The sequence below is a fragment of the Bombina bombina genome, chromosome 4 (genome assembly GCF_027579735.1).
Source record: "Bombina bombina isolate aBomBom1 chromosome 4, aBomBom1.pri, whole genome shotgun sequence".
In the NCBI taxonomy this organism is placed as follows: domain Eukaryota; kingdom Metazoa; phylum Chordata; class Amphibia; order Anura; family Bombinatoridae; genus Bombina; species Bombina bombina.
Genome location: NC_069502.1, coordinates 846464253 through 846486011, shown reverse-complemented (window position 1 = coordinate 846486011; position 21759 = coordinate 846464253). Strand labels below are relative to the sequence as shown.

General features: G+C 42.1%; 1 protein-coding gene across 1 annotated transcript in view; it reads right to left on the bottom strand.

Annotated features, from left to right (window-relative positions):
• Positions 1 to 314: 314 nt before the first annotated feature.
• LOC128657971 (oocyte zinc finger protein XlCOF8.4-like) overlaps positions 315 to 21759 on the bottom strand; it is a 218523-nt gene continuing 197078 nt past the window's right edge. Inside the window, exons 6-7 of the mRNA XM_053712411.1 lie at positions 858 to 1279; positions 315 to 401 (exon numbers count right to left, since the gene is read on the bottom strand). Of these exons, the coding sequence (XP_053568386.1) occupies positions 315 to 401; positions 858 to 1279 (509 nt within the window). The remainder of the gene's footprint in view (positions 402 to 857; positions 1280 to 21759) is intronic.

Sequence of the window (21759 nt, the reverse complement as noted above, 5' to 3'; positions counted from 1 at the left end):
CAAACAGCTCCAAAAGTGGGTCCCCTAGAGGATGACATGTAATCATCATAAGCACAATAGACATTGGGGCCTATTTATTAATGTGCGAGTGGACATGATCCAATATTGCGGATCATGTCTGCTGCACATTGATAAATGCCGACAGCATATGCTGGTGCAATGCCGCCCCCTGCAAATTTGCGGCCAATCGGCTGCTAGCAGGGAGTGTCAATCAACCCGATCGTATTCTATAGGGTTTATTTCTGTCTGACGCCAGGTTATGGAGCAGCGATCTTTAAACCGCTGCTTCATAACTTGTGTTGATAAATATGCCCCTATGTGTGGATGACAATTATGTGTTGCACTTTGATCCTCTGATTTTCATTAATATGAATTTTCTGATGAGTAACAAGATGTCCTTGCTGAGTAAAACATTTCCCACAGTCAGAACATGAAATTTATTTCTCTCCCGTATGAATTTTCTGATGCTTAATAAGAGTTGATTTCTGACGAAAACTTTTCCCACAGTCAGAACATGAAAATTCTTTCTCTGCCGTATGAATTTTCTGATGTCTAATAAGATCCGATTTCTGAGTAAAACATTTTCTACATTCAGAACACGAAAATGCTCTATCTCCTGTATGATATTTCTTATGCATAATAAGACCAGATTTCCAAGTAAAACATTTCCCACATTCAGAACACGAAAATGCTTTTTCTATATGATTTTTCTGATGAGTAACAAGATGTCCTTTATGACTAAAACATTTCCCACAGTCAGAACATGAAAATCCTCTATCTCTCGTATGAATTTTCTGATGTCTAATAAGATCCGATTTCTGAATAAAACATTTTCTACATTCAGAACACGAAAATGCTCTCTCTCCTGTATGATATTTCTTATGCATAATAAGAGCTGATTTCCTAGTAAAACATTTTCCACAGTCAGAACATGAAAATTCTTTCTCTCCTGTATGAATTTTCTGATGTCTAATAAGATATGATTTCCAAGTAAAACATTTTCCACATTCAGAACACAAAAATGGTTTCTTTTTTATATGATTTTTCTGATGTGTAATAAAACGTGATTTCAGAGTAAAACATTTGTCACAGTGAGAACATGAAAATACTTCCTTTTCTGTATGAATTTTCACATGATTACTAAAAGCTGATTTCAAGGTAAAACATTTTCCACATTTAGAACATTCATTTCCCATGTGGCTACTTTGATTTTGAAAAAGGTTGAACGAAGTACCAGCACTTTGACCATGTCCAAGATTATTGCAGTCTGTAAATTCACCTGTTGATAAGAAATAAAATGGGATTAATGTTATTTATTATTATTTTATCTTGAGAGAATTGTAACTGTTCTGAATAAGTGTCCTCTGCTATGACTCCTATACATTTCCCCAGCCTCTTTGCTAAGGCTTAGGTGCAATTTAACAGACATTAGGTAATATATATATATATATATATATATATATATATATATATATATATATATATACTGTATATATATATATATATATTTACTCCCCAACATCCCATACTTTTTACCTTTTTAGTCTTGTTTTCACAGACAATTTTAGTAATTTAATTATTTGAGTTTAAAAGAAAAAAAAAAGAAAAAACTTCTTTATTTGTAATAAAAACTTTCTTCCCACCAGAGTATCATTTCATATAAAAAGTGATGCATAATGTTTAAAAAAAAAATGTAGTGAACAAAAACAAATTCACCTTTTTGGAATTAATTCTGTTATATATAATGTAATTAAAAAAACAGTTTTGTCACAGAATAGCACTTTATAAATATTGCGTGTGTGTGCACAAATGTTTTGTTAGTTATTTCACCTCATAATGCCTCTTATCTAGATTATGAGTTTTGAGCGCTATAGGGTTTTTAACGACCGCAACATTTTCGGCATTTCACCCTCCTATAGCGCTGGTATTACAGGTTTTGAAAAAGCAGGCTTGTGCGGGCAATGTGGTTGCGTTAAGCTCCATACCGCACCGAAATCAAGCACTGCTGTTACGTGCTCATGCCGGCAAAAAAAAGCCTAACACCTGCGATCGCGGAATGAAAAGCTCTGTAACGCAGCCCCTTGATGTCTATAGGGAAAATAAATGTTGTTTAACCCCTTAACGACCAACGATGTATGGGGTACATCCTGAAAAAAAAAATGCAGTTAACAACCGAGGACGTACCCTGTACGTTGTTGGTCTTTGAAAGCGTTAGAAGCAATCCTGATCGCTTCTAGCCGATTTAATGTTATTGCAGTAATTCCTCAATATTGAGGCATCCTGCAATAATACTTTCTAGCAGTCCGATGCAGAGAGAGCCACTCTGTGGCCCTCTTTGCATCTGCCATCGATGGCCGTGATCGTTGATGGGTGGGAGCTGATGCAGGGAGGCGGCTATCTGTGAAGAAGGGGGTGAGATCGCGCTCTAGTGCACGAGGGTGAATGCGCGCGTGGGTGGGAACCCAACACTATGGGACAATATGACACTAGTAAGGTGGGAGAGAGGACTTGGGAGGGTGGAAATTTAAAATTAAGGGATCTGGGAGATGGTAGGGGGTTGGATGTTGAGCGGGTGCAGCTACACTACAGAACATTTGTAAATAAAATATAAAAAAAAACCTAAAAAAAACATTTTATTTCAAACTGGGTACTGGCAGACAGCTGCCAATACCCAAGATGGCTCCCAATAAGGTACATAAGGTAGAGGGGGAGGGTTAGAGAGCTGTTTGGGGGGTGGGTCAGGGAGGTTGGGGGCTAAGTGGGGATCCTACACAGTTGAATAAGTTTTTTTTAAAAAACAAAAAACAAATAAATTATGGGGTGGGGGAGGGAAGAGATCTGTTTGGGAGGGATCAGGGGGTGTGATGTGTCAGGTGGGAGGCTGATCTCTAAACTAAAGCTAAAACTAACCCTACAAGCTACCTAATTAACCCCTTCACTGCTAGACATAATACACGTGTGATGCGCAGCAGCATTTAGCGGCCTTCTAATTACCAAAAAGCAACGCCAAAGCCATATATGTCTGCTATTTCTCAACAAAGGGGATCCCAGAAAAGCATTTACAACCATTTGTGCCATAATTGCACCAGCTTTTTGTAATTCATTTCAGTGAGAAACCTAAAATTTGTGAAAAAGTTTGTGAAAAAGTGAACAATTTTTTTTTTAATCATATTTGGCGGTGAAATGGTGGCATGAAATATACCAAAATGGGCCTAGATTAATACTTTGGGTTGTCTACTACACTAAAGCTAAAATTAACCCTACAAGCTCCTTACATGCTCCTTAATTAACCCCTTCACTGCTGGGCATAATACACTTGTGGTGCGCAGTGGCATTTAGTGGCCTTCTAATTACTAAAAAGCAACACCAAAGACATATATGTCTGCTATTTCTGAACAAAGGGGATCCCAGAGAAGCATTTACAACCATTTGTGCCATAATTGCACAAGCTATTTGTAAATAATTTCAGTGAGAAACCTAAAGCTTGTGAAAAAATTTGGTAAAAAGTGAACGATTTTTTGTATATTTGATCGCATTTGGCGGTGAAATGGTGGCATGAAATATACCAAAATGGGCCTAGATCAATACTTTGGGTTGTCTTCTAAAAAAAAAAAATATATATATATACATGTCAAGGGATATTCAGGGATTCCAGACAGATATCAGTGTTCCAATGTAACTATCGCTAATTTTGAAAAAAAGTGGTTTGGAAATAGCAAAGTGCCACTTGTATTTATGGCCCTATAACATGCAAAAAAAGCAAAGAGCATGTAAACATTGGGTATTTCTAAACTCGGGACAAAATTTAGAAACTATTTAGCATGGGTGTTTTTTGGTGGTTGTAGATGTGTAACAGAGTTTGGGGGTCAAAGTTAGAAAAAGTGTGTTTTTTTTCCATTTTTTCCTCATATTTTATACATTTTCTTATAGTAAAGCATAAGATATGATGAAAAACAAAATTTATGCTTACCTGATAAATGTATTTCTTTCTTGACACGGTGAGTCCACGGATTATCATTAATTACTGTTGGGAATATAACTCCTGGCCAGCAGGAGGAGGCAAAGAGCACCACAGCAGAGCTGTTAAGTATCACTTCCTTTCCCACAACCCCCAGTCATTTGACCAAAGGAAAGGAGAGAAAGGAAATAATACAAGGTGCAGAGGTGCCTGAGGTTTAGATAAAAAAACCTGTCTAAAAAACAGGGAGGGCCGTGGACTCACCGTGTCAAGAAATAAATAAATTTATCAGGTAAGCATAAATTTTGTTTTATTTCTAATGACACAGTGAGTTTTATTTCTAATGACACAGTGATTCCACGGCTCATAATTAATTACTGTTGGGAATCAATACCCAAGCTAGAGGACACAGATGATACGGGAGGGGCAAGACAGGTAACCTAAACGGAAGGTACCACTGCCGAAAAGACCCTTTCACCCAAAAGAAACCTCATTCGTGACAAAGGAATTAAATTTATAGATTTTAGAAAAAGTGAGCCAAGAAAAGCCAAGTCACCGCCTCAGGAGGCTGCCGTCCAGCAGTCTGATAAGCCCTACGAAAAACACTTCTCCACCAGAGAGAAAAAGAAGTGGCAGAAGCCTTCTGGTCTTTATGTCAAAAAGCAACAATAATACAGAAGACTGACTAAAGTCCTTCGTAACCTGTAGATAAAATCTAAGGACCCGTGCAACATATAAGATGAGCAACAAACGATCTTTATGAGAAGAAAGATTAGGACGGAGAAAAGGAAAAAACAACCTCTTGAATACAATCTCTGTCTGAAACAACCTCAAGAAAAAAAACAAAACCTGGTACCAATAACTGCCTTATCTGCCTGAAATACGAGATAAGGAAAACCACACTGCAAGGCTGAGAGTTCGGAAACACTTTGAGCAGAAGAAATTAAACTTTCCAAGATACAACTTAATATCTATGGAATGCATAGGCCCAAATGGAGCCTGAAGAAAAACTTAACAAGGTTACGGCTCCAAGGAAGCAACTGATTAAAAACAGTCATGATTCAGACCAGGACCAGATAAAAGGATTGCACATCCACCAGACGCTTGAGCAGCAAAATGGAATTAACTGATCTGACCCATTCGGGTACAAACACATAACCCCACTCAAGGAATACCTGGAGAAAAGATAAGATTTGTGAGATCCTGCCATATCTTATAGAAAATCTTCCTAACACAAACGTTCAATCTCCAAGCAGACAGCTTCAGAGAAACAAAATTTTGATGAAGGAAAGACCCCTAAAACAGAAGATCCTTCCTCGGCGTAAACTTCCACAGAGGTAGAGACGACATCTCTACTAGATCTGCCTACCAGGTACTGTGAGGCCATGTAGGAGTTAGGAGAAAACCAATGCTCTCTCCTACAAGATCCAAATGATAACTTGTGGAAGGAGACAAACAGAGAAGGAAGATATGAACCTGAAGTTCCAAGGAACTGCCAAAGCATTTATCAGAAGGCTTCGGGATCTCTTGACCTCGAACCGAACTCAGAACTTTGAGATCTGACGAGACCCTATCAGAACCAAATCTAGGAACTCCCGTTTGGAAGATAACCTGGAGAACACATCCGTTTCCCAATTTTCTATTCCAGAAATGAGGATGGCAAATGGACAATAACTGAGAGCACCTTCCTACGTGACTAAGGAACTAGAGTTCCTTCCTGGAAGTTGATGTAAGCCACAGAAAAACATAATTTATGTAAGAACTTACCTGATAAATTCATTTCTTTCATATTAGCAAGAGTCCATGAGCTAGTGACGTATGGGATATACATTCCTACCAGGAGGAGCAAAGTTTCCCAAACCTCAAAATGCCTATAAATACACCACTCACCACACCCACAAATTAGTTTAACGAATAGCCAAGAAGTGGGGTGATAAGAAAAAAGTGCGAAAGCATATAAAATAAGGAATTGGAATAATTGTGCTTTATACAAAAAAATCATAACCACCACAAAAAGGGTGGGCCTCATGGACTCTTGCTAATATGAAAGAAATGAATTTATCAGGTAAGTTCTTACATAAATTATGTTTTCTTTCATGTAATTAGCAAGAGTCCATGAGCTAGTGACGTATGGGATAATGACTACCCAAGATGTGGATCTTTCCACGCAAGAGTCACTAGAGAGGGAGGGATAAAATAAAGACAGCCAATTCCTGCTGAAAATAATCCACACCCAAAATAAAGTTTAATGAAAACATAAGCAGAAGATGCAAACTGAAACCGCTGCCTGAAGTACTTTTCTACCAAAAACTGCTTCAGAAGAAGAAAATACATCAAAATGGTAGAATTTAGTAAAAGTATGCAAAGAGGACCAAGTTGCTGCTTTGCAAATCTGATCAACCGAAGCTTCATTCCTAAACGCCCAGGAAGTAGAAACTGACCTAGTAGAATGAGCTGTAATCCTTTGAGGCGGAGTTTTACCCGACTCGACATAGGCATGATGAATTAAAGATTTCAACCAAGATGCCAAAGAAATGGCAGAAGCTTTCTGGCCTTTTCTAGAACCGGAAAAGATAACAAATAGACTAGAAGTCTTTCGGAAAGACTTAGTAGCTTCAACATAATATTTCAAAGCTCTAACAACATCCAAAGAATGCAACGATTTCTCCTTAGAATTCTTAGGATTAGGACATAATGAAGGAACCACAATTTCTCTACTAATGTTGTTGGAATTCACAACCTTAGGTAAAAATTGAAAAGAAGTTCGCAACACCGCCTTATCCTGATGAAAAATCAGAAAAGGAGACTCACAAGAAAGAGCAGATAATTCAGAGACTCTTCTGGCAGAAGAGATCGCCAAAAGGAACAAAACTTTCCAAGAAAGTAATTTAATGTCCAATGAATGCATGGGTTCAAAAGGAGGAGCTTGAAGAGCCCCCAGAACCAAATTCAAACTCCAAGGAGGAGAAATTGACTTAATGACAGGTTTTATACGAACCAAAGCTTGTACAAAACAATGAATATCAGGAAGATTAGCAATCTTTCTGTGAAAAAGAACAGAAAGAGCAGAGATTTGTGCTTTCAAGGAACTTGCGGACAAACCTTTATCTAAACCATCCTGAAGAAACTGTAAAAAAGAAAAATGATGAGAAAGACACCAAGAAATATGTCTTCCAGACTCTATAATATATCTCTCTAGATACAGATTTACGAGCCTGTAACATAGTATTAATCACAGAGTCAGAGAAACCTCTTTGACCAAGAATCAAGCGTTCAATAATCCATACCTTTAAATTTAAGGATTTGAGATCCTGATGGAAAAAAAGGACCTTGCGACAGAAGGTCTGGTCTTAACGGAAGATTCCACGGTTGGCAAGAGGCCATCCGGACAAGATCCGCATACCAAAACCTGTGAGGCCATGCCGGAGCTACCAGCAGAACAAACGAGCATTCCTTCAGAATCTTGGAGATTACTCTTGGAAGAAGAACTAGAGGCGGAAAGATATAGGCAGGATGATACTTCCAAGGAAGTGATAATGCATCCACTGCCTCCGCCTGAGGATCCCGGGATCTGGACAGATACCTGGGAAGTTTCTTGTTTAGATGAGACGCCATCAGATCTATTTCTGGAAGTTCCCACATTTGAACAATCTGAAGAAATACCTCTGGGTGAAGAGACCATTCGCCCGGATGCAACGATTGGCGATAATCCGCTTCCCAATTGTCTATACCTGGGATATGAACCGCAGAGATTAGACAGGAGCTGGATTCCGCCCAAACCAGAATTCGAGATACTTCTTTCATAGCCAGAGGACTGTGAGTCCCTCCTTGATGATTGATGTATGCCACAGTTGTGACATTGTCTGTCTGAAAACAAATGAACGATTCTCTCTTCAGAAGAGGCCAAGACTGAAGAGCTCTGAAAATTGCACGGAGTTCCAAAATATTGATCGGTAATCTCACCTCCTGAGATTCCCAAACTCCTTGTGCCGTCAGAGATCCCCACACAGCTCCCCAACCTGTAAGACTTGCATCTGTTGAAATTACAGTCCAGGTCGGAAGAACAAAAGAAACCCCCTGAATTAAACGATGGTGATCTGTCCACCACATCAGAGAGTGTCGTACAATCGGTTTTAAAGATATTAATTGAGATATCTTTGTGTAATCCCTGCACCATTGATTCAGCATACAGAGCTGAAGAGGTCGCATGTGAAAACGAGCAAAGGGGATCGCGTCCGATGCAGCAGTCATAAGACCTAGAATTTCCATGCATAAGGCTACCGAAGGGAATGATTGTGACTGAAGGTTTCGACAAGCTGAAATCAATTTTAGACGTCTCTTGTCTGTCAAAGACAGAGTCATGGACACTGAATCTATCTGGAAACCCAGAAAGGTTACCCTTGTCTGAGGAATCAATGAACTTTTTAGTGAATTGATCCTCCAACCATGATCTTGAAGAAACAACACAAGTCGATTCGTATGAGATACTGCTAAATGTAAAGACTGAGCAAGTACCAAGATATCGTCCAAATAAGGAAATACCACAATACCCTGTTCTCTGATTACAGACAGAAGGGCACTGAGAACCTTTGTAAAAATTCTTGGAGCTGTAGCTAGGCCAAACGGCAGAGCCACAAACTGGTAATGCTTGTCCAGGAAAGAGAATCTCAGGAACTGATAGTGATCTGGATGAATCGGAATATGCAGATATGCATCCTGTAAATCTATTGTGGACATATAATGCCCTTGCTGAACAAAAGGCAAGATAGTCCTTACAGTTACCATTTTGAATGTTGGTATCCTTACATAACGATTCAATATTTTTAGATCCAGAACTGGTCTGAAGGAATTCTCCTTCTTTGGTACAATGAAGAGATTCGAATAAAACCCCAGCCCCTGTTCCAGAACTGGAACTGGCATAATTACTCCAGCCAACTCTAGATCTGAAACACATTTCAGAAATGCTTGAGCTTTCACTGGATTTACTGGGACACGGGAAAGAAAAAATCTCTTTGCAGGAGGTCTTATCTTGAAACCAATTCTGTACCCTTCTGAAACGATGTTCTGAATCCAAAGATTGTGAACAGAATTGATCCAAATTTCTTTGAAAAAACGTAACCTGCCCCCTACCAGCTGAGCTGGAATGAGGGCCGCACCTTCATGTGGACTTAGAAACTGGCTTTGCTTTTCTAGAAGGCTTAGATTTATTCCAGACTGGAGATGGTTTCCAAACTGAAACTGCTCCTGAGGATGAAGGATCAGGCTTTTGTTCTTTGTTGAAACGAAAGGAACGAAAACGATTATTAGCCCTGTTTTTACCCTTAGATTTTTTTATCCTGTGGTAAAAAAGTTCCTTTCCCACCAGTAACAGTTGAGATAATAGAATCCAACTGAGAACCAAATAATTTGTTACCCTGGAAAGAAAGGGAAAGTAGAGTTGATTTAGAAGACATATCAGCATTCCAAGTTTTAAGCCATAAAGCTCTTCTAGCTAAAATAGCTAGAGACATAAACCTGACATCAACTCTGATAATATCAAAAATGGCATCACAGATAAAATTATTAGCATGTTGAAGAAGAATAATAATATTATGAGAATCATGATCTGTTACTTGTTGCGCTAAAGTTTCCAACCAGAAAGTTGAAGCTGCAGCAACATCAGCCAATAATATAGCAGGTCTAAGAAGATTACCTGAACACAGATAAGCTTTTATTAGAAAGGATTCAATTTTCCTATCTAAAGGATCCTTAAACGAAGTACCATCTGCCGTAGGAATAGTAGTACGTTTAGCAAGGGTAGAAATAGCCCCATCAACTTTAGGGATTTTGTCCCAAAACTCTAATCTGTCAGACGGCACAGGATATAATTGCTTAAAACGTTTAGAAGGAGTAAATGAATTACCCAAATTATTCCACTCTCTGGAAATTACTTCAGAAATAGCACCAGGAACAGGAAAAACTTCTGGAATAACCACAGGAGATTTAAAGACCTTATCTAAACGTTTAGATTTAGTATCAAGAGGACCAGAATCCTCAATTTCTAAAGCAATTAGTACTTCTTTAAGTAAAGAACGAATAAATTCCATTTTAAATAAATATGAAGATTTATCAGCATCAACCTCTGAGACAGAATCCTCTGAACCAGAAGAGTCATTAGAATCAGAATGATGATGTTCATTTAAAAATTCATCTGTATAAAGAGAAGTTTTAAAAGATTTTTTATGTTTACTAGAAGGAGGAATAACAGACATAGCCTTCTTGATGGATTCAGAAACAAAATCTCTTATGTTATCAGGAACACTCTGAACATTAGATGTTGATGGAACTGCAACAGGTAATGGTACTTTACTAAAGGAAATATTATCTGCATTAACAAGTTTGTCATGACAATTAATACAAACAACAGCTGGAGGAACAGCTACCAAAAGTTTACAGCAGATACACTTAGCTTTGGTAGTTCCAGCACCAGACAGCGATTTTCCTGAAGTATCTTCTGACTCAGATGCAACGTGAGACATCTTGCAATATGTAAGAGAAAAAACAACATATAAAGCAAAATTTATCAAATTCCTTAAATGACAGTTTCAGGAATGGGAAAAAAAGCCAAGGAACAAGCTTCTAGCAACCAGAAGCAATGAAAAATGAGACTTAAATAATGTGGAGACAAAAGCGACGCCCATATTTTTTTTAGCGCCAAATAAGACGCCCACATTATTTGGCGCCTAAATGCTTTTGGCGCCAAAAATGACGCCACATCCGGAACGCCGACATTTTTGGCGCAAAAGAACGTCAAAAAACGACGCAACTTCCGGCGACACGTATGACGCCGGAAACAGAAAAGATTTTTTGCGCCAAAAAAGTCCGCGCCAAGAATGACGCAATAAAATGAAGCATTTTCAGCCCCCGCGAGCCTAACAGCCCACAGGGAAAAAGTCAAATTTTTTAAGGTAAGAAAAAATGATTGATTCAAACGCATTATCCCAAATATGAAACTGACTGTCTGAAAAAAAGGAATGTTGAACATTCTGAGTCAAGGCAAATAAATGTTTGAATACATATATTTAGAACTTTATAAAAAAGTGCCCAACCATAGCTTAGAGTGTCACAGAAAATAAGACTTACTTACCCCAGGACACTCATCTACATGTTTGTAGAAAGCCAAACCAGTACTGAAACGAAAATCAGCAGAGGTAATGGTATATATATATAAGAGTATATCGTCGATCTGAAAAGGGAGGTAAGAGATGAATCTCTACGACCGATAACAGAGAACCTATGAAATAGACCCCGTAGAAGGAGATCATTGAATTCAAATAGGCAATACTCTCCTCACATCCCTCTGACATTCACTGCACGCTGAGAGGAAAACCGGGCTCCAACCTGCTGCGGAGCGCATATCAACGTAGAATCTAGCACAAACTTACTTCACCACCTCCATAGGAGGCAAAGTTTGTAAAACTGATTTGTGGGTGTGGTGAGGGGTGTATTTATAGGCATTTTGAGGTTTGGGAAACTTTGCCCCTCCTGGTAGGAATGTATATCCCATACGTCACTAGCTCATGGACTCTTGCTAATTACATGAAAGAAATATAATGTCAGACTAGAACCCGATAAAATGGACAAAAGACAGTTGACTTCCGGTGGGCGGGCGCACCAGCAGGACGCACTGAAGAGGAGCTCCATGCTGACAGCGGAAAAAAAGGTGTAAAATACCCTTTTATAACACCCCACAACGTACATCCTAGGCAGCATCGAACACCAGTTGCTGTCGGAAGCAAAAAAGTTGGGAGCTGACATCGAGCTCCACACCGGAGGTCTAACAGTTACAAAGCCAGAAGGCGGAACGTGCAAGCTACCCGTCTTAGAGCAGCAGCGGCGAAACAAAAGCAGAGATTGTGAGTTAAAGAGGGGCACTAACACTAGGAAGGAGCGGGGGGGAAAAACAGCGAGATTAAGCGCCATCTTTAATAAGGCTTTCAATTGCTAATATCGGACCCTGATACAGGCCACCAGCCCTCAGCATCTCTAGATACCGGCCCAGAGCTAAAAATCCTCGAAATAAGAGGAGACTCCTTTACACTGGACGTGGGCAAACTTTTCCATAAGTTAGCCGCCCATTTGACTAAGAGAGGAGAGAAGGAGTATTAGAAATCAGGTTGCCACGCAGGAAGCCTGAGCATTTTTCTTAAAGGCAACGGTCCTGATAATAATACCCTGAGATCCAAGAAACACAGAAAGGAACACAGAGCAAGCAATCTGCTCACCTCTTTGAAAATTTCACCCACACCAGGGACAGCCTAATGACTTTTTCTGTAACGCATTAATCACCATGGCACACTAAACAGAAGCCTGTAAATCCCCCCCTTCCTTTAACTTTTATTAGTTCACTAACTCTCATACAACAATCACAGTCTCTTCTTATATTACAGGATAACACGTCAGCCAAGAACCACTTGCATGCAAAAATACTTTCCCCCATACCAAAAAAAGACAGACAAAATGTCAGGGAGGCAAAAACAACTGGATAGGCGACATAAAAATCAGGCAGAGATTCAAGAAACCGATCATCTGCGGCCAGAAGCTCCAGATCTTAATGAGCAAGACACACACCTAATAGTGGCACAGCTTTCAGCTCTCTTTTTGCCTAAGATCGAACAACTGCAGACAGGTATGGATACACTGTCCACTGATTTTAAAGCCTTTTCGTCACGCCTAACTAATGTAGAGCAAAAAGTAGAGGAAGGGGAAGAAAGATACAGAGAGACCTCCTCTGCAATAACCAACCTCCAAAAGCAAAATAAGATGCTACAAACTAAGTTAGAAGATTTGGAGAACAGATCAAGGAGGAACAATATCCGTGTAGTTGGAGTTCCAGAAACTATCCCGTCAAGAGATCTCATAGAATTTGCAGAGACAGTACTCCCAAAACTACTCAGGCTCCCCTCCAACAATGTGCCATGTATGGTTGAAAGAGCCCATAGAATTGGGACCCCACAACAAGACGATATCCAAGACCGACCCCCAAAGCAGATTATGATACGGTACTTAAACTTCCAGGAAAAAATGCTTTTGATCAGAGCCTACCGACAAATGCCTTCCATTACTTATGAAGGAAAAAGAATATACATTTTCCAGGACTACTCAGCAGATGTAGCAAAACGAAGGAGGGAGTTCTCCCCATATTGCAGGGATCTGATTGCTTAAGGCAAATCGGTGGCGCTCCTCTATCCAGCTAAACTGAGACTGCAAACGGCACAGGGCCCAAGAGTGTTTGAGACGCCCAAGCATCTGCAAGTATTTCTGGATCAAACCAGAGAACCCCCAGTGAATGTGCAAGAAGGCGAAAGAAGAGAAGAGAATGAAACCTGAATTAAGACAATAATCACTGTCACTGACAAGACTCACACTTTAGGCTTACCAGCCGATACTGACCATTAGGAGGGTCGGTTAGAACTCCTCGTGGTATTTACCACGGTTTTCCTGCTCTTACTAAGAAATGGGGGGGGGGCTGTTGGGTCTGTTACTGTTCATTGGTTAGATTTATTGTTGCATTGTTAGATTTATTGTTGCATTGGAACAGAATTGTTTTTATGTTCTCAGATTAATGTTTACTGCTCAACATATTTCAAAGGAGGTGACCTACTTTGTATTCACCTGTTGCTTTTCATTTCAGAGCCAAGGAAGGAGATCATAAGTAGATCTCAAAGGTTGTGGTAGGATTTAACTCTCTCTCTCGCCCAGACAAAAGTAAGTAACTACAGGTGACCAAACACACATAGCACAAATTTGTCTTAGAGAGTAGCTAATTTCTCACATAGAAATGTCCATCAAGAAAATAGTGTCATGGAATGTGGGGGGTATAACTTCCCCCATAAAGAGAAAGGCAATTCTTAAATACTTAAACAGCCAGCATGCAGACATTGCAATTCTAGAAGAAACCCACTTATCAAACATAGAACACCAGAAGTTGAAACAGGGTTGGGTGGGAGAAGTAATCCATACTACCTATCAAGGAAAAAGGGCCAGGGGTGTAGCTATCCTACTTAGAAAAAACCTGGAATACACCATAGACAAGAAACAAGTAGATGAGGAGGGAAGATATGTCCTTCTCAAACTAAAATCCGCAAACAAAACCCTCACTCTCGGAGGAGTATATGGCCCCCATATCAACAAGAGGGAATTTTGGAGTGACTTAAGCAATAAGATACTGCGGTTTGCAGACTCTCCTATAATACTGGGTGGAGACTATAACATAGTACCTCAATTCCCAGCTGACAGATTTAGAGACCCTACCTCAGACAAATCACGACCCAACGCAATACTAAAAGAGACTCCCTCATCCTATCTAAATTTAAACATGCCTTGGCTTTAACGGATATCTGGAGGGATAAACACCCAGAAGATAAATCCTACACATGTTCCACTCCAGCTAAACATACGCTCTCTAGGATTGATTTATTCCTTACATCCAACACCCTAGGACCAATTATAACTGACACAAAGATTGACATTCCAACAATCTCAGACCACGCACCCATCAGTCTAAAGATTTCTCTCACACCTAAGAGAGAAGGGCCGCGTAGATGGTTCTTCCCAACATACCTTTACGGGGATGTAAACTTCAAACACCTATTGGGGGGGGGATGGAGGGCATATGAGTCCCTAAATGAGGCACATAAAAACAACACTCTCCTATACAGGGAAGCAAGTAAGGCAGTGTTGAGAGGGGCTATAACGTCTTATTCTGCAGGTAAATTGAAACAAAGGAAGTTAAGAACACAAATTTTATTGAGAAGACTGTTGAGTGCGAGAAATAAGTACTTACGCAAACCTAACTCCATGACACAGAAGTGCTTTGTAGAGGCGAAAGCCATGAGAGACACAGCGTTAGAACAAGACACAGTAAGGGGTCTGACAATGACACAAGCCAAATTTTATCGATACGGAGACAAGACTGGAAAGTTCTTAGCCAGACTCACCAAGCTCAACAGACCTAACAGACACATAAATGCCATTAAAAAAGGGAACACTATTCGCATGACTACACCTGACATACAAGCAGCCTTCACAAAATACTATCAGGCGCTGTACAGAGGACATGCAGTAGACAAATTCCAACAGGACCAGTTTTGGGAATCCATACACACACCTGTCATATCTGAAGAACATCTAGATTTATTAAATGCCACAATCACAGAAACAGAAACACTGAAAGCAATATCATTACTCGCACTTGAAAAGACACCGGGCCCGGATGGGCTTCCGGGGGAATTTTACAAGTTAATGGGGGAACATGTAACCCCAGTGCTCACCTCACTTTTTAACAAAGTTATGAAGGGTGAGGTATCTCTCAATGATCGCTTCACAGAGGCTAACATCAGTGTAATCCCCAAAGCAAATAAAGACCCACTCCTCCCTCAATCATATCGGCCCATCTCATTGTTAAACCAGGACTACAAATTACTGACAAAAATATTAGCAGATAGATTAGCGAAGGTCTTGCCCACCCTAATACATCAAGACCAAACAGGCTTTGTAAAGGGACGGTCCTCAGTTTTAAATATTAGGAAAATCCAATTTGTATTAACCCACTATTGGAATAAGACCAAGGAGGGAGGAGGAACCCCAGATGCATGTGCCTTGCTTGTGGACGCGGAGAAGGCCTTTGACATGGTCCTGTGGACCCATCTCTTTCACACACTGGAAAAATTTGGTATCACGGGCTTCTTCGCGCACACAATTGAGACACTATATGCTAACCCTAAAGCATCTGTATTAATCAATGGGACTCCATCACCCCCCTTCCAGCTGGGACGGGGTACTAGACAGGGGTGTCCGCTATCCCCATTGCTCTTCGATCTATCAATCGAGCCTCTAGCCATCAAAATAAGAACAGAAACAGAGGGACTGAGGATAGGGGGGGGGTTCAATGTCATTTGTCCCTCTTCGCAGATGACATGATACTCTATGTACAAAACCCCAAAGAAAATATTCCACAAGTCATGCAAATGATTTCCCAATTTGGCTTAATCTCAGGCTATAAAGTTAACACGGATAAAACCGTGTTGCTCTGGCATCAGAAGACATCACCGCACTCAGACATACCGTTCAATTTTAAACTTGTCAATAACTCGTTCACATATTTAGGAATTCAACTCTCAACTAACCCGAGGGAATGGTACCATCTTAATTATCACCCCATGTTTCGAGACATTCAAGACATGTTGTCTAGATGGGACAAACTGCCTATTTCATTGTCCGGTAAAATTGCTCTCATCAAAATGATAGTGTTCCCAAAACTCTTATACTTGTTTCAGATGATACCAGAAAACATACATAAATCAGACCTTAGCTTACTCAACAAAATCTGTCTCTTGTTCATGTGGGCAGGGAAAAAACACAGGATAAAAGCCTCTAGGATGACGGCGAGGGTTGGCTCTGGGGGTTTTGCGTTCCCGCACTTTGAAGCATATTGCGGGGCAGCCCAAATTAAGTATGTACTAGACTGGCTGTCAGGGAAACAAAACTTTACACTGCCGACACTAGAAGAACAAATAGTAGCCCCATGGACACTACAAGCATTGCCCCACATGTCGCCCTCCCATATTAATAAATTACTAAATGACTACCCAATGATGCTTCAGCCTCTTAGGGCTTGGTGGAAAATGTGCAGAAAGCTCCAGTTTAATCATAATTACACAAAGTATCTACCATTGAGAGGTAACCCAGAGTTCCCAGCGGGCATAGATACAGGGGTGTATGCTGTATGGAAGAGTAGGGGATTGACCACAGTATCTCAGATAGTGAACAGTTTAGATATGACAATTAAGTCGTTCAGAGATTTGCAAACACAACATAATCTACCGCATAAACACCACTTCGCGTACTTGCAAGTGAGACACTATGTTAATGAACTGATCAGACAGGAAGAGCTTATGAACCAAACCCTGGGAGTAAACAGGATACTACACAGGAGAGAACAAGGAGAGACATCCATTTCCCACACCTATAAGCTATACACTCAACAAACTGATGTCGAATCCGCTAAACACATTAGTGACATGTGGACAACCACCCTAAAGGTAGAAACCACACCAGACATAGTAAAACGTAGTATAGAGCAAGTGAGAAGGGCGACGTTATCAACAACAAATCGAGAATCACATGCCAGACTACTACAGAATGCCTACATACCCCCTAAAATCTATAAAAAGTGGAGGACTTCCGGTGGGCGGAGCTAGCGACTGGCAGCAGGGAGTGAGAGCTCCGTGATCCTGGGGCTACAAACTCCCTTCTTTTCGCAGCCAGTCGCCCTCCCACACATCAGCCTTCTGGGGTAAGAGTAAATCCCTACCGGCGGCATTCAGTGGAGGGTATTGAAATCGCCCTCGCCCCCGGGAAAGCACAATTGCGCAGCGCTGCGCGAAGAAACAGAAAATGCCGGGCGCCATATTGGACTGAGCCCACATACATCAGGCCACGCACCGGAGCTTACTAGCGGGCCGGGAGCACACAAACCCAAGTCCCCCCTAATATCGGAGGTGCATTGAAGACTAAGCAACGGCCGCAGCCGAGGAAACAACACAGAACCCCACAAGACTGCACTGCTCCGGAGCGGACTTCTGCCACACGCACCTTACTACTTTACAAACAGAAGAACTCTTACTGCTCACAGATTGATACCTTGGAGGGGTTCTGACAAGTGGAAAAGGGCCCTGCAGCATAGAGTCGTATTCCCAAGGGAAGCTAAGGGACGGTGAAACACTCAAGGTACTGGGATACAGGCTCACACTGCGGGGAAGGCCCCAACTGACACCATAGGCTGGGTAAAAATACCATAATTACACAGACTGCTTGACTTTTTATTTAATCATAATAAACTTGCCCATGCCACTTAAGCCTTAAATTTTGAGTACCACAATACTTGAATCATTTGTACATCATAAAAATCGCAACATAACCTCTCCAGGCCCTGCTGATGTGACTACATTAAGCTTTAAGAAGCTGTGAATTTGCTGCGTGATTTGAACTGGGTCCTGATTGCAAGTATCTTCCACATTCCTCCTGTGTTCCCTCAATTTTCTAATCAACAGTGACACCTAGTGGCATGATTACTTTACACCCTATTTATATCTGAACTGTACTGCTGCATTGCCAGAGTCACCTACATCTCACATGAAGGTTGAGAAGTACTTCAAACCCCTTACCAGCACACTAGAGGGCAAGATGACATCTAAATCAATGCAAAACAGAATGAGAAGCAGTCTGCCAGGAACGAACAGCAGCATCAATAGCTTGTTCTATGGCCCGGTTGCCACCTGGTAGTAGCTTCTTTCTGCCCAATTGTGCTTTTCACAGAGGAAAACTTTCCTGTAGTATATCAGTCTGATCCCGCCTACATGGTCAGTCCAGCACCGAAATACCAGGCAATTCTCCTCTGAACAAGGAACATGACAACCCCAGACGATCGTTTCGGCCTCCTTTGGGCCTCGTCAGTGAGGTGCAGCCATATCCCTCTAAGCACATTGGGCAAGGAGTCCACGTCTGGTTTCCCCCATCACCCTTAGGGAGACTATCCCCAGGGTCATATTTACATATGCAAAACAGAATGAGAAGCAGTCTGCCAGGAACGAACAGCAGCATCAATAGCTTGTTCTATGGCCCGGTTGCCACCTGGTAGTAGCTTCTTTCTGCCCAATTGTGCTTTTCACAGAGGAAAACTTTCCTGTAGTATATCAGTCTGATCCCGCCTACATGGTCAGTCCAGCACCGAAATACCAGGCAATTCTCCTCTGAACAAGGAACATGACAACCCCAGACGATCGTTTCGGCCTCCTTTGGGCCTTGTCAGTGAGGTGCAGCCATATCCCTCTAAGCACATTGGGCAAGGAGTCCACGTCTGGTTTCCCCCATCACCCTTAGGGAGACTATCCCCAGGGTCATATTTACATATGCAAAACAGAATGAGAAGCAGTCTGCCAGGAACGAACAGCAGCATCAATAGCTTGTTCTATGGCCCGGTTGCCACCTGGTAGTAGCTTCTTTCTGCCCAATTGTGCTTTTCACAGAGGAAAACTTTCCTGTAGTATATCAGTCTGATCCCGCCTACATGGTCAGTCCAGCACCGAAATACCAGGCAATTCTCCTCTGAACAAGGAACATGACAACCCCAGACGATCGTTTCGGCCTCCTTTGGGCCTCGTCAGTGAGGTGCAGCCATATCCCTCTAAGCACATTGGGCAAGGAGTCCACGTCTGGTTTCCCCCATCACCCTTAGGGAGACTATCCCCAGGGTCATATTTACATATGCAAAACAGAATGAGAAGCAGTCTGCCAGGAACGAACAGCAGCATCAATAGCTTGTTCTATGGCCCGGTTGCCACCTGGTAGTAGCTTCTTTCTGCCCAATTGTGCTTTTCACAGAGGAAAACTTTCCTGTAGTATATCAGTCTGATCCCGCCTACATGGTCAGTCCAGCACCGAAATACCAGGCAATTCTCCTCTGAACAAGGAACATGACAACCCCAGACGATCGTTTCGGCCTCCTTTGGGCCTCGTCAGTGAGGTGCAGCCATATCCCTCTAAGCACATTGGGCAAGGAGTCCACGTCTGGTTTCCCCCATCACCCTTAGGGAGACTATCCCCAGGGTCATATTTACATATGCAAAACAGAATGAGAAGCAGTCTGCCAGGAACGAACAGCAGCATCAATAGCTTGTTCTATGGCCCGGTTGCCACCTGGTAGTAGCTTCTTTCTGCCCAATTGTGCTTTTCACAGAGGAAAACTTTCCTGTAGTATATCAGTCTGATCCCGCCTACATGGTCAGTCCAGCACCGAAATACCAGGCAATTCTCCTCTGAACAAGGAACATGACAACCCCAGACGATCGTTTCGGCCTCCTTTGGGCCTCGTCAGTGAGGTGCAGCCATATCCCTCTAAGCACATTGGGCAAGGAGTCCACGTCTGGTTTCCCCCATCACCCTTAGGGAGACTATCCCCAGGGTCATATTTACATATGCAAAACAGAATGAGAAGCAGTCTGCCAGGAACGAACAGCAGCATCAATAGCTTGTTCTATGGCCCGGTTGCCACTTGGTAGTAGCTTCTTTCTGCCCAATTGTGCTTTTCACAGAGGAAAACTTTCCTGTAGTATATCAGTCTGATCCCGCCTACATGGTCAGTCCAGCACCGAAATACCAGGCAATTCTCCTCTGAACAAGGAACATGACAACCCCAGACGATCGTTTCGGCCTCCTTTGGGCCTCGTCAGTGAGGTGCAGCCATATCCCTCTAAGCATATTGGGCAAGGAGTCCACGTCTGGTTTCCCCCATCACCCTTAGGGAGACTATCCCCAGGGTCATATTTACATATGCAAAACAGAATGAGAAGCAGTCTGCCAGGAACAAACAGCAGCATCAATAGCTTGTTCTATGGCCCGGTTGCCACCTGGTAGTAGCTTCTTTCTGCCCAATTGTGCTTTTCACAGAGGAAAACTTTCCTGTAGTATATCAGTCTGATCCCGCCTACATGGTCAGTCCAGCACCGAAATACCAGGCAATTCTCCTCTGAACAAGGAACATGACAACCCCAGACGATCGTTTCGGCCTCCTTTGGGCCTCGTCAGTGAGGTGCAGCCATATCCCTCTAAGCACATTGGGCAAGGAGTCCACGTCTGGTTTCCCCCATCACCCTTAGGGAGACTATCCCCAGGGTCATATTTACATATGCAAAACAGAATGAGAAGCAGTCTGCCAGGAACGAACAGCAGCATCAATAGCTTGTTCTATGGCCCGGTTGCCACCTGGTAGTAGCTTCTTTCTGCCCAATTGTGCTTTTCACAGAGGAAAACTTTCCTGTAGTATATCAGTCTGATCCCGCCTACATGGTCAGTCCAGCACCGAAATACCAGGCAATTCTCCTCTGAACAAGGAACATGACAACCCCAGACGATCGTTTCGGCCTCCTTTGGGCCTCGTCAGTGAGGTGCAGCCATATCCCTCTAAGCACATTGGGCAAGGAGTCCACGTCTGGTTTCCCCCATCACCCTTAGGGAGACTATCCCCAGGGTCATATTTACATATGCAAAACAGAATGAGAAGCAGTCTGCCAGGAACGAACAGCAGCATCAATAGCTTGTTCTATGGCCCGGTTGCCACCTGGTAGTAGCTTCTTTCTGCCCAATTGTGCTTTTCACAGAGGAAAACTTTCCTGTAGTATATCAGTCTGATCCCGCCTACATGGTCAGTCCAGCACCGAAATACCAGGCAATTCTCCTCTGAACAAGGAACATGACAACCCCAGACGATCGTTTCGGCCTCCTTTGGGCCTCGTCAGTGAGGTGCAGCCATATCCCTCTAAGCACATTGGGCAAGGAGTCCACGTCTGGTTTCCCCCATCACCCCCAGGGAGACTATCCCCAGGGTCATATTTACATATGCAAAACAGAATGAGAAGCAGTCTGCCAGGAACGAACAGCAGCATCAATAGCTTGTTCTATGGCCCGGTTGCCACCTGGTAGTAGCTTCTTTCTGCCCAATTGTGCTTTTCACAGAGGAAAACTTTCCTGTAGTATATCAGTCTGATCCCGCCTACATGGTCAGTCCAGCACCGAAATACCAGGCAATTCTCCTCTGAACAAGGAACATGACAACCCCAGATAGAACAAGCTATTGATGCTGCTGTTCGTTCCTGGCAGACTGCTTCTCATTCTGTTTTGCATATGTAAATATGACCCTGGGGATAGTCTCCCTAAGGGTGATGGGGGAAACCAGACGTGGACTCCTTGCCCAATGTGCTTAG